We start from the raw sequence: 14,457 nt of genomic DNA on the forward strand, positions 1-14,457 counted from the left end.
GGCTCTCCATTCATAAACAAATAGTTTTGGTACAGCTATTAGTTTTTTTTGTGCGAGCCAATTAAAAAAAGAGAATTTGGTGTCCTGACAAATATTTTTATGCACGTACTTAAATATGTCGTTCAGTCGTACAGGAACTTCATCCCTACATTTACATTAAAATTACTCCTAACTTGTACAGAATAAAAATTGGAATGAGTGAGCAAAAAGTGAGCATTATCAGCACAGCTTGTCAATGGACTTCTCTAACCAGAAATAGAGAATTTTATTAGGAATTTCCATAAGGATGTCTATTTAACACTTAATCAATGACTAGGATATTTTAAAGAAAAACTGGCTCGTTTGTAATAACAGCAGTCAGTTTGTTATAATTTTGCATTTGGCAACAGGTAAGTGACACTATATTTGTTGCAAAAAAAAAATTGCAAAATTTTTTGAATCCACTAGTTTTGTGATAGTCGTTATGTCACAGCTATTTCCTACTTTCCGTTATGTACGCGCCAAGTGATCTTTCCCCTCCATATTGTTAAGTGCAGTCTCATGACGCACATGAAGTATGTTTATGTTATCCCAGAGAAACCAAATCAAAGCTGGCTGATGTGGGACTTCCGCCTCTGTCTGTCTGTCTGTATGTGGTGTACAATAATTGGCACTAGTGAACCTCCCGACCTTGGGTCCCCTCACCCCTCTCAGCTCGCTGCTAATTTAATTGTGCTGTTATTTTTAGACTTATTTGCTTTTCCGAACACAGAGGAAAAAACCTGTTGGTCTTTTTAAGTTACGAGAAACTATTTACTCTTGTGTAGATACCAATAGCAACAGAAAATTGTTTCTGTTAAAGTGGTTTCATATACGTGGCCCAACTTTTAATATCAACGTTGTACAGTAGTTTTTTATACAATTTTATTTAAATCCAAATAAACATTGATTGCAAAGTGAGTTATCTTAAAACTAATATGGAACATTTATCCATTAGTTTTCATTTTAAATGTGGGAATTCATGGAATCTGTAATGCCATTGACGTCATCTTTAGCCTACTATTATCGCCATAAATCAGAGTAAGATATTAATTATTTTAATAACTTAGGTACAAATTTGAAGTATTGAAATACTGTATGAACAGCGAATATAAGTATTACACATAGCACTGAATTCATAAACACCACTAAACAGCCATTACAGACTAAATATGTAGATAATATATCAGCCTTCTTCGAATTTTAGCAACTACGTTATCTGAAACTTGACTGATAACAAAAGCGACACTCTCGGCCCGAGATAACTACTGTGTATTTGCCACCGTAATAGTATGTATTTATCTATCTGCTCAATCCCAGAATGAAGTATGTAAGTTATTCAGTGGTGATAGTGATTAGGGAATTGTCATCATTATGTAAGATAACTCCATTATCCATAACAGAGTAGATAAGGGGAAGGTAGTCTGAAGGTAGAAGGAGTATACTTTAATTTGCAGATAAGAAGTACTCAAAAATAAATCTCGTTACCTTAAAGTAAGATGATGAGATTATGAAATATGGATTATCTCTTGCTTATGTTTATGAAGATATTTCGACTACTGCTGGTGGCGTGATTCTTTAGTCAGCTACTTGAAGGTCTGATTTTGAAGATTTTAGATTCAAAGGCTTATGGGAACCAACATTTATGTGCCATCCTTCAGTGCTCATCTCTTGGGTGTTATAGACTTTGTGAAGGTGTTGGGATCTGTTTTAGTTGGTGAAAGGATGGAATCTAAACAGGTTTCAGAATTACAATCATAACCAAAACCGGGACCCTCGTGGGTATCGTTCGTCATTGGTATGTTAATTAATAATACCAGCTTAGCTAGTGAACAGGCGTCACCTTGCCGTTATCTCCCATTGCACTAAGTTCATTCAAATTCTCCTTGAAGTTTTCACTGGGATGTGTAAGCTTTTTTGGGAAGTCCTGTGAAAAATTGGTGTAGCAAACCCACACTTAAACATTGGTGCTAATGCCAAACAATGCATGGCTCAGAACTACTTTCACTAGTGGGTCGGGGTCGGGTTCTGCCAGACCTTACACAGACAGACCTGACACTCGAGACCGGTGTAGTCTATCTGTGCTCGGAGTTGTGCCAACTCAACTGTCACACCTGTCAAGCCCAGCATGATTTAGTTTCTTACAGGTATGATACCAGTCATCTGTTTATATCTCTATAGTGTACTACCTTTTTAGAGAAATTTTGTACGTATAGATGTTGGTTTTTCAGGAGATGCGTTTGGTGCACAACTTCTTTCCTTCATATTTCTATTTCTTTCATTATAAGAATATATCAAATATGTTCCAGTTTTTGTAGCATTTAATAATGGGAAAGTTCGTAACAATTAAACATTCAAACTATCGATCTTCATTATGAATGCGAAAAGAATGAATGTTTATGCCATGCCGAGAAAATCGTACGAGCCAGGCTCATATTGTGATAATGTATTAATTGGCAGCTGACAAAATGTATTAAATGGAGTCGTCAATTTTGTCGGTCAGGAGACTGACAACATTCCCTTCTGGATATCTATCCTCAGGCCCTCCCAAGAACGAACTGAGCTTAAGACGACACTTTGCCCGAAAATTCATTTCTATATACAGTAGGCTATATCGAGTTAAATGATTCAATCCACTCTGTAGGATTTGGCTGAGCGTTGGTGAAGTTTAGCGGTATTACGAGAATGGATAGACTTGATATTTTGCATATCTTGTTATCACTCGGCTGGCTTATTCTTATTCTTTCTGTTTGTCTGACTCTGTTTGTTTGTCTGTCTGTCTTCCTCGAGTTATCTCTGAACTAAAATTGAGCTGAATACTTGAAAATTTTGCATGAAACTTCATTTCTACATAAAAAAAATCAAATTTGATTACGGCGCACGACTCCCTTCAATGGTATTTAGAGGAAATGTAATTATTATTCCAAACATCCATTAAAAGATAAATTGTGTTATACACGTGTGTAAAATGTGAAAACAAAAATAAAAAGATGCATTATTTATCTGCGTGATAGATCTACGCAACAGATATTCTCGCATAACCTGACTTTTTTATTTTGTTGTGTACTTAACCTATTGGTTGTATTGTATACTAATGTTGTATATGTTTGAGCAGAAAACAATAAGTATATGGCTATCTATAAATAAAGTATACAGACTACCAGTGTTAAATATTAATAATTGTTGCTACTTAGGAACAGATGTTTAAGTAATAAGGAATTTGCCCGGATTTCACAAGAATATGATTGATCTGTCGTTTTTTAGACGATGTACCCTATACCACGAATATGTAGCCTATAATTAATAATGTACCTTCATGTAGAATATCTTGTGATCGTTAGAACATAATTTTTTTTTAGGTACAACTTAGTTTTTGAATTGAATATCTCGACGCGAAACAAATAAATAGAAATTGCTAATTTATTGATTTTCTTTTGCCAGTACTTCCTTTAAGATACTCCTAATGGTATAGATCTCTGTTCTATCTTTAAGATATAAATTGTTAAGTACAGTTCTAAAAATGTATAAAAAAGATAATTTTAGTCGCTTCTACACATTTATTTTTCGTGTGTTGATAGGGGAAACGTAACCAAGAAGTGGGTCCAATATGGCGGCCAACAGGGCAACGGTGCTCAAGAACCTGAACCAAGAGATCAAGGTGGCACCGCTCAAGATTACAGACGAGCACAAGAAACAGCTGGTAAGTGAATCTAAGATCATCTAATCATCTAAAGTTCACGTAAATCTTGTTACTTATTCTTAATTGTATCCTATTATTATAACATTATAATGTTTAATTATAGTTTAAATCTATGTATTTTTATCAATATGGCAAAGCACCACTCAATCGCCAATGAATAAACGAGAGAATTTTACAGAAATACTCCAACAGAATTCTGTATAATTACTTTAAAAGTGTATAACGTTATCTCGCGCAGCAAATTCGAATTTAGATCCGACTTGAGTAAAAATGGTGCTGTTTGCTTATATTCGTATCCAATTAGCTTTCCTTATGTAATTAAAGCGGTGGTGCGTTGTTAAATACCAATTTCTAATGAGTGAACTTAACAAGCATGGCTGCCGTGTCACTTGGAGTGGTCTAGTATTAACAATTAACATACATTTTGTTCATATAATAACATTATGCTGTGTCAATATTTAATACAAAAACTGCTTTAATTTACAGGACGTGTTTTCTACTCATTATTAATATTACAAAACAAATCAAATGAAATATAAATGAGTATAACCTTGGAGATATCCAAATAATTTTAGATTTTTAAAAATGTATAAAATGTGTATAATGTTAATCTTTAATTTAGAAATTAGTTATTTATACAATGTTCCTTTCCATGAATTCGTCCACCGTGAAGAATCCCCATAGACAACACACATTTTTCAATATATCTATTGAATGCTTTGTTATTGGTTTCTAATATAATACATTCTAATATAATACATTCTGGGAGATTTTGCAAAATCCTAACTCTGCTTGTGACGGAAGTTTTCTAAATAAATTTAGTCTGTATTGCTGAGGTTTATGGATTTGATATCGTGTGTGGTGATCATGGTAATACATTCCCTCAAACTGTTTACATTTAAATTTTGAATGCAATGTTGTTTCTAAAATATATAGATATTCTAAAAGCAGATTTATATGACCAAAACTACGCTGACTCAACTGTAGCTTTTAATGATTCATATGGACTATTTTGTAAGACGAACAGTCTCTGAAAATCATTACACATTACAACATCTTCAAATAGCAAATAGAGTCGTATCATGTGCACATTGAATTAAATTTCTATATATTAAGGATGAATTTCAATTATTAATTACATAAAGTAGAAATAAAATGGGAATGAGAATCGATCCCTGAGGGACACCAAATTCCAATTTAATCGAAAGTAACAACTTAGTATCGATTTCTACATGTTGAATTCTATTGGCTAGGTATGATTCTAGCCACTTATCCATGTACACCATAGCTTTGAAGAATGATCGAAAGGATCTGATGGTTTACGCGATCACACGCTTCCGATAGATCTAGGAAGATCCCAATAAAGGCGATTTTACAATTCTTTAACTATTAACTCCATTAAGAGTAGTACATCATTAATGGTTGACTTTTTTGTCTGAACCTTGTCTGATAATTTTTAAAAAATGTTCTCATTATTTATTATATCCAAAGCTATTTTTGAGAGATTGTCACTAGAAACAGTTTCTTATTTACTTCGTTGCTCTAATTATTTTACGGTATATCGTTTGTATGGTTTTAAAAATGTTGTTAGGTTTGGGTTATTCGACCGTTTTGTTTGTTTTTTGTACATTTCAAATGTTTTACTTAATACTAGGATGCCTTTAATAATCCATTTACTCCCTTTAACAATGTTTATAACCGTATACGTTTGATGGGACAAAAATTATTAACTTGTTATTAATAAAACAAAATATGAAACTATTGTACATTTCTTCGATGTTTCCATAACATCCAAGAAACGCATAATCTTGTTTTAAAGGCTATACTGTGAATTAATTTTAGAATATTGTTTTGCTGTAATGTTAGTTTAACTATTACGTTTTCATGATTAAATTTTGTACACCAATTTTTAATGAAACTTGACTAAGGATCATGATCAGAAAAATCTGTGTTAATGATGGAAATATTTATTTTATTTGTTTAATATTTGATATGACACTATTAATGGCGATTGATGATGTGGCTGTGTCACGTGTGGGTTAATTTGTAGACCATTTCAAATTATGCGGTTCTAATAAGTTCCTGAAGCGTTTAACTTCTGGTTTATTCACTCCTAAGACATTTATGTGGTTCCCAACTATAATACATTTAGATTGCTCATTAAGTGACTGGTAGCTGCTAGCTACCCGTGGCTAGTACAACAGGGTGCGTGGCTGTGGCCCTGTAGTGTAAACGGTCCCATTTAATAAGCAGGAAAGCTACATTTTAAACGTAGCTAACGTACGTTCAGCCCGCTAGCCACACAATCGAAATAATCTCTATTACCTACTCACGGAGAGTACCTCTTTGTTATAATAGTAATTGTCCGAATTGTCATTTGATTTCTTTTTAATGAATGTCTATCACCATACAAGCGGGCCCGCGATCACTCCAAATATTCTGATGAAGATTTCGATATTTCTTTCTCCGGGTGACAACGTCGCTTTCTTAACTTTAACAAACAGCGATCTTTCGATTCGATTCGAACACGAGATGTATTTTTTCTAGTAAGTAAAGGTTGTTTGTCTTAAAGTACTTACTATATATTGTGTATTGTATATATGACTTGCAAACTAACTCAGTTGTACGTAAACTACAGGTCTGTTTCCGGCCTATGTAGAACAATCAGGCTCTATTTGTAATATTTCACACATATTAACTCATTAGGCTATCTGGTGGCAAACTAACTCAGTTGTACGTGAACTACAGGTCTGTTTCCAGCCTATGTAGAACAATCCGGCTCTATTTGTAAAATTTCACACATATTAACTCATTAGGCTACCTGGTGGCAAACTAACTCAGTTGTACGTGAACTACAGGTCTGTTTCCAGCTTATGTAGAACAATCCGGCTCTATTTGTAAAATTTCACACATATTAACTCATTAGGCTACCTGGTGGCAAACTAACTCAGTTGTACGTGAACTACAGGTCTGTTTCCAGCCTATGTAGAACAATCCGGCTCTATTTGTAATATTTCACACATATTAACTCATTAGGCTATCTGGTGGCAAACTAACTCAGTTGTACGTGAACTACAGGTCTTTTTCCGGCCTATGTAGAACAATCAGGCTCTATTTGTAATATTTCACACATATTAACTCATTAGGCTATCTGGTGGCAAACTAACTCAGTTGTACGTGAACTACAGGTCTGTTTCCAGCCTATGTAGAACAATCCGGCTCTATTTGTAATATTTCACACATATTAACTCATTAGGCTATCTGGTGGCAAACTAACTCAGTTGTACGTGAACTACAGGTCTGTTTCCAGCCTATGTAGAACAATCAGGCTCTATTTGTAAAATTTCACACATATTAACTCATTAGGCTATCTGGTGGCAAACTAACTCAGTTGTACGTGAACTACAGGTCTGTTTCCGGCCTATGTAGAACAATCAGGCTCTATTTGTAATATTTCACACATATTAACTCATTAGGCTATCTGGTGGCAAACTAACTCAGTTGTACGTGAACTACAGGTCTGTTTCCGGCCTATGTAGAACAATCAGGCTCTATTTGTAATATTTCACACATATTAACTCATTAGGCTATCTGGTGGCAAACTAACTCAGTTGTACGTGAACTACAGGTCTGTTTCCAGCCTATGTAGAACAATCAGGCTCTATTTGTAATATTTCACACATATTAACTCATTAGGCTATCTGGTGGCAAACTAACTCAGTTGTACGTGAACTACAGGTCTGTTTCCAGCCTATGTAGAACAATCAGGCTCTATTTGTAATATTTCACACATATTAACTCATTAGGCTATCTGGTGGCAAACTAACTCAGTTGTACGTGAACTACAGGTCTGTTTCCGGCCTATGTAGAACAATCAGGCTCTATTTGTAATATTTCACACATATTAACTCATTAGGCTATCTGGTGGCAAACTAACTCAGTTGTACGTGAACTACAGGTCTGTTTCCAGCCTATGTAGAACAATCCGGCTCTATTTGTAATATTTCACACATATTAACTCATTAGGCTATCTGGTGGCAAACTAACTCAGTTGTACGTGAACTACAGGTCTGTTTCCAGCCTATGTAGAACAATCAGGCTCTATTTGTAAAATTTCACACATATTAACTCATTAGGCTATCTGGTGGCAAACTAACTCAGTTGTACGTGAACTACAGGTCTGTTTCCAGCCTATGTAGAACAATCCGGCTCTATTTGTAATATTTCACACATATTAACTCATTAGGCTATCTGGTGGCAAACTAACTCAGTTGTACGTTAACTACAGGTCTGTTTCCGGCCTATGTAGAACAATCAGGCTCAATTTGTAATATTTCACACATATTAACTCATTAGGCTATCTGGTGGCAAACTAACTCAGTTGTACGTGAACTACAGGTCTGTTTCCGGCCTATGTAGAACAATCCGGCTCTATTTGTAATATTTCACACATATTAACTCATTAGGCTATCTGGTGGCAAACTAACTCAGTTGTACGTGAACTACAGGTCTGTTTCCAGCCTATGTAGAACAATCAGGCTCTATTTGTAAAATTTCACACATATTAACTCATTAGGCTATCTGGTGGCAAACTAACTCAGTTGTACGTGAACTACAGGTCTGTTTCCAGCCTATGTAGAACAATCCGGCTCTATTTGTAATATTTCACACATATTAACTCATTAGGCTATCTGGTGGCAAACTAACTCAGTTGTACGTGAACTACAGGTCTGTTTCCAGCCTATGTAGAACAATCAGGCTCTATTTGTAAAATTTCACACATATTAACTCATTAGGCTACCTGGTGGCAAACTAACTCAGTTGTACGAGAACTACAGGTCTGTTTCCGGCCTATGTAGAACAATCAGGCTCTATTTGTAATATTTCACACATATTAACTCATTAGGCTATCTGGTGGCAAACTAACTCAGTTGTACGTGAACTACAGGTCTGTTTCCAGCCTATGTAGAACAATCAGGCTCTATTTGTAAAATTTCACACATATTAACTCATTAGCCTACCTGGTGGCAAACTAACTCAGTTGTACGTGAACTACAGGTCTGTTTCCGGCCTATGTAGAACAATCAGGCTCTATTTGTAATATTTCACACATATTAACTCATTAGGCTATCACTGGTGGCAAACTAACTCAGTTAGTTGTACGTGAACTACAGGTCTGTTTCCAGCCTATCTCCTAATTGCACTTTCGCGGTCAATTATTCCGTTGAATATTCAGTAGGCAAGATAACATGGTCATTATTTAAGTTACGTAGTTTTCTAAACACGTTTGTGTATATATACAGGTATACACACACACACACACACACACACATATATATATATATATATATATATATATATAATTTCAATAAATATTGAATCACAAAAAGTACTTGCTCCGCCGGGAGTCGAACCCGGATCTCTCACTTGCCGGGTGAATGTGCTACCATTACACCACAGAGCGCTTACTTTTTCTGATTCAATTATTTTGTATTTTGGCCGTATCTGTCACATATGCGTTTAAATAAGCAAACTAACATATGATCGAAAGACCAAATACCTATCAAACGACTTTAATTTACATTAAATTGTATAAATGGCAATAGCCTTATTTAATTTCAATAAATATTGAATCACAAAAAGTACTTGCTCCGCCGGGAGTCGAACCCGGATCTCTCACTTGCCGGGTGAATGTGCTACCATTACACCACTATATATATATATAGTAAGCCTATAACTATAAATATGTATAGTTTGTATTGTTACCCTAACTAAACACTAGTTTATTGTTGGATAGATGGATTTTAATGCTAGGTTGTGCAATAATTATTATTTCAGTTTTATTCATGTTATGTAATCTGATATCCGCATCATCTTTTGGTGATATTGAATCTTGGAACGGCGTCCTAAAAACATTGTTGATGGGCAGAAAATTTTCTTTGTCAAGACAGTAATGTTTTGAACTAAATGTTAAATTATTCAGAGCTTATTGTTATTACATATGTAAGTTTTTGAATAATCAGTAAATGCGAGTATGTCGTTGTATTGGTTAGCAATTGGAACTAATTTGTAAGGGTAGTGGATGAGTGGGCCTAAAGCCTATCTTTTTCGTTGATTATCTACCCGAATGGTAAGGAATACGATGTCGAATTCCAGGTATGTTGTATTAATATTATTTCATTTTCATCGTAATGTTGATCTAAATATAAATTATATATTCTATATTTCATAACCTTTCTGAGAATTTAAAATCATATTCGACATAATGGCTTTAACAGCAAACAATATCGTTTCTTATCTTGAGTTCTTATCTATCTTTTATCACTGCCAAACTTATCACTTGACTTTGTAGATTGTGTCAAATTGCCGTAGATTTCGTCTCTTCCCCGAGATCCTTTCCATTTCGACCGCTGTGAAAACTCAAGCTGTAAATGATTCGTGTTTGGTTACTCAGTGGAAAAAACTGTTATGAAATAGAGCCATGAACTGTGCATTTTACTGGCTATCACTTCACAACTTTTTGTACTACTTATCTTTAAAACCAAGTTAAACTTGGTTTGATTAAATTTAGTAATCTACTGGTTTGAATTACAATAATGAATGGTGACCCAAACCGGCCTTCATGCTCCAAAGAAGAAAAAGAAGCTAGAGGTTATCATTCAGAGATACAAGCAGAGGTTATCTTTGTATCGTTATGCGCAGTTGCTCCTAAACAAGTGTTTAATGACAATAGACACTGCCATGTTTTCCTTTTCAAGCCTGGTTGGCACTGGTGTTTCTACTAAAGCATTGTCACTAGATATATCCGGTTAGATTATGTAGTTAATGAATCGGGGTGCAGGGTTCTAATCCCACAGGGAGATCAAAAATGTAGTCTTCATGATAATTAGCCAAAAAAGTGAACTATGCGACTAAATCTGAGGCTAGAAGGCTTGATTGTAATATTGATTTTCTCTTAAAAAGTGAACAAAAAAAACTTCACCCGGTTTCCTTCTTTATTTTTGTAGAGTTTTGTGGGATATTCCATTATTTACACGCACCTAACTGTTTCTTTCCTACAATATATTGTTATGAATATTAATTGTTATTTGTTGTTCAACAAGTAAAATAGTTTAATCATTTCTGAGCAATTGGTTGTGTTAAAAATTGGTTTGGTTAAAAATGAAACATCTCACAAATCATTGACCACAAAAGTAAAAGCGTAACACTGTTGGACTTTTAACCTAAGAGTAGGGCAAAAGTCAATGTCGTTTTGGTACAAAAATTATAGTTTTCACTTAACCTAGGATGAAATTATTATTCTCTTTCTACGCTGTTTGTACAGTCATGTATCTCACTTTTTTGAAAAGAAACTAATCACCACTTACGCATAAGTTGGTTTATAACTGGAATGAGTTCTTTGTAATTTGGTTACAATGCAAAGTTGACGGATCCTCGTAAAATTCTTATCGTCCCAAATCTTCTAAATACTTGGTTTCAGAACACTACATCATTGCACTATGCAAAGGTGATAACTCGAATGAAACTCGATGAGTTGCAAAGAATTTTTTCGTTCAAAAAAAAAATTACACAGCAAGAAAATTTTCACAGAGATATTAATATTAATCTTAAATCAAAATTCCGATTGTTAAATGCAAGCATGCAAACAACAATAGACTAATTTGAAAAAATTAAGATTAGATAAATACTATCGTAAACTAAAAGCATGCTTCTTCACAAAACAACAAAAAAGCCATCAGCACTAGTCACAAGTGGTTATACATATGCCTTTTTGAATAAAATGCAGTCCTTAAAGAAGTCGATATAAAGTTCGGTACGAAGTTACTCAATCGTATAGAGTTGCGGTACCAATAGGGTAACTTGTGGAGTAGAGAGAGATGGAAGAAAATATCGCCGTGAATCTACTACTTGTAGTAGTACGTATATTTTTATAGAATTCCGAAGGCAGTTTGGACCAAGATTTCAAATTAAAGTTCTCTTGCTGACTTATAAAGGAAGCCAACATATCTAGATCTCTAGGAATCTGCCTACCCAAGAACGTACAGAAGGACTACATGATATTTAAAACACTTTTTCACCTGAAATCGCCAAATAAAATGAGCCTGGCACTTCCAATCATGTCGTTGGTAAATGTTTGCGTGAGAAACGATACCACTGATCGTCAAGTAGTTGTCTGGCGTTCGAGAAGAAAAGAAAAACGACAAATTAGCATATACTGGTATATCTTTGCTTACATTACATCAGTTGTACTTGTGTATTCTAATTGTAATAACTTGTATAAGACTCATAATTTAGTGTCGAATTAATTTGTCCAGCCTGGATTCATCTGAATAGACGCAAATAAATCTAAATCACTCGAATTACTATTGAACTACAATGTACCGGGGTTATTTTTAGACTTAGCCTACTATTAATCAGCATAATATTTTTGTCGCTTGATTTTTGTAGTGGGTTACGTAATTATATATTCTATCTAATGACAGATTTCAAAGTAATTGTGCAATTCTAGTAAAAATGTATTTTTTTCTAACATTTGAATTCTCATGTGACTGTCTTTTAACCAACTCCATTCAGTGCAATCATGCAACATGCAATAACATTTCTAATTAATTTACCTTTTCTTTGCCATATATTCTTTTTATACATTTCGTCCTTCTAGTATTCTTCTTGATTTCCGTAATATCAGTTATGTTTCACCAAAATAATAAAAACGTGTGGGTAGTGTGTGTTGCGATCTCTTTACGGATATTCGTGGTCGATTGATATCCGAGTCACGGCGATCAACCGAACAAAAAAAAAAAAAAACTAGTCGATGCAGGTCTACCGGTAAGCCGTACGCAACTGCATAAGTCAATTAATTATTGTCGTTGCGGTTTTAATATACTGCATGAAGTTATTGCAATCTTTTTTTCTCATTATCCCAAGAATTACTGTGAGGAATTAACTCTTCTAACTCTTTAGTTGCCACGTTACGTTGTTGATTCACCTGTAATGGAACAAAAAGGCACTGAAATGATCTGCTTTGGCAGGAACTAGTTAATTGAGGAGATTGTTTATTGGTAATATTTTACTTTTATTTTCAGTTTATCAATTGAACACGATAGTGAATAATAATATCGTGTTAGAAATACTGGAACTGTACGAGTTGTACATGTCGTATCTTCTTTTCAGACCTTTGACTTTCTGGTGAGATGATAGTCAGTAAGCATAAAACCTTCAACATTAATCTCGAAAACATCCATGCGGCATACTGATTTGCAGATAATTTAATTTGTTGCAAACCTAATCTCCTCGTCTGATTTTGTGATCAAGACCAGGGGATCCCATAGAACATTTTCAAAAATTTGCAATGTGTCTGTGGCAAGGGGTTATGTCAAGGTCAACAAATTTCGAGCATGAGATGACAGAACCTCGCCACGAGTGGGGGCCGACAGGAGTGTAGACGACATGACACCGACCGCCAACCGGGTCACGTGATCAGCTGAGTCCGCAGTGTCCGCGACCTTCAGTTGACTTGACTCGCGATCAATTTGCGCCACTCTCCGCTCTATAAAGGGCCACCAGTGTAACGCACAGCAATAGCACTGATAACCTTTCTTTGCTGGGCAACACTCAATCGTGCAGCAATAGGCATAATGCTTATCATAACAACTGCATTGTGTCAGCAACAATGCATGTAGATTTGATTTTGAGTAGTGTGTTAATGTGTCGTCTAACATCTACTCTGTGATTAGTGAGGACTCTAGTGTTTCCTGTCAAAGCTGGAATTTCCTCATATGTTAATGGAAGCACATTCTTAAACTATGACTATACTTTGAAATTCCTAAGAGATGGCAAAGACTGAAGATCATCAAGGCATGATTAGAGGAAGTGTGAGGAAATAAATACAGTAACAAGAGGTGGACCAAATAGAGAGCAGTGGAAGGACCCACACAGGACACACTAAGGGAGTGCAGTGTTTAGTACCCCATCCAGGTCCCATTTAATAATGCAATTCGGACTTCTTCCCTGAAAATATCCATCTGATGGTGTGGATTTAGAATTAGAACGTAAAGTGTGTTAGGATTATAAATGTTATGCAAAAGTAGGTTCACATCGGTGGTAGATCCTTGGAAGGGGCCATGGACCCTTCGAGATTTTGAAAAAAGGCGTACTTGAGAGGAGCTTAATTATTCTCATATTGTAACCATAACAATGAAAATGAACTTTATGAACCCATCTTTGTATACACGTACATTTCTTTATAAAAATGTTATTTTTGTTGTTGTATTTAAATAAATTTGCTATTTTTAATTATGGTAAACTAAAACTCAGGTGGATTCCTCTAAAATTTAGGACTGGATCCATCCTTGGCTCACATTATAATATAGAATAAAATGTAAACACTTTTTACTTGTATCTTTATTGCATTCTGGTGTTATTGAATTTTATAGTTAAGTCAATCTTCAACGAACAGTTTAGAAAGGTCCAGTGGTGCACTCAGAAAATAACTATGGGGGGGAGCTGACCGGGAGTCCCTGGGCCAACCAACGGAAAACTTTTTTAAATTCCTGAGAAAAACCAGTATTTTAAGACATTACTTTAACTTTATTTTAGCTCTTTGAATGCAATTTTTGAGTAGGGACTATAGGAATGAACGTTAAACCCAGCAGATTAAATAAGATTTTAGGTTTTATTTTGACAAAATCTTTTTATGGTCAGTATGGATAATACACTGTCTGTGTTAACTGTAATTTCCC

The 14,457-nt window shown here is 34.9% G+C and overlaps 1 protein-coding gene across 2 annotated transcripts in view; it reads left to right on the forward strand.

Moving 5' to 3' along the window:
- The window catches only part of LOC124359384 (hexokinase-1-like), a 94,322-nt gene that overhangs the window by 48,073 nt on the left and 31,792 nt on the right, over positions 1–14,457 (forward strand). For both annotated transcript variants that reach the window (XM_046812078.1, XM_046812077.1), the window contains exon 2: positions 3,597–3,718. In XM_046812078.1, the coding sequence (XP_046668034.1) occupies positions 3,626–3,718 (93 nt within the window). In that variant the 5' untranslated portion in view covers positions 3,597–3,625. The remainder of the gene's footprint in view (positions 1–3,596; positions 3,719–14,457) is intronic.

The sequence above is a fragment of the Homalodisca vitripennis genome, chromosome 4 (genome assembly GCF_021130785.1).
Source record: "Homalodisca vitripennis isolate AUS2020 chromosome 4, UT_GWSS_2.1, whole genome shotgun sequence".
Lineage (NCBI taxonomy): Eukaryota > Metazoa > Arthropoda > Insecta > Hemiptera > Cicadellidae > Homalodisca > Homalodisca vitripennis.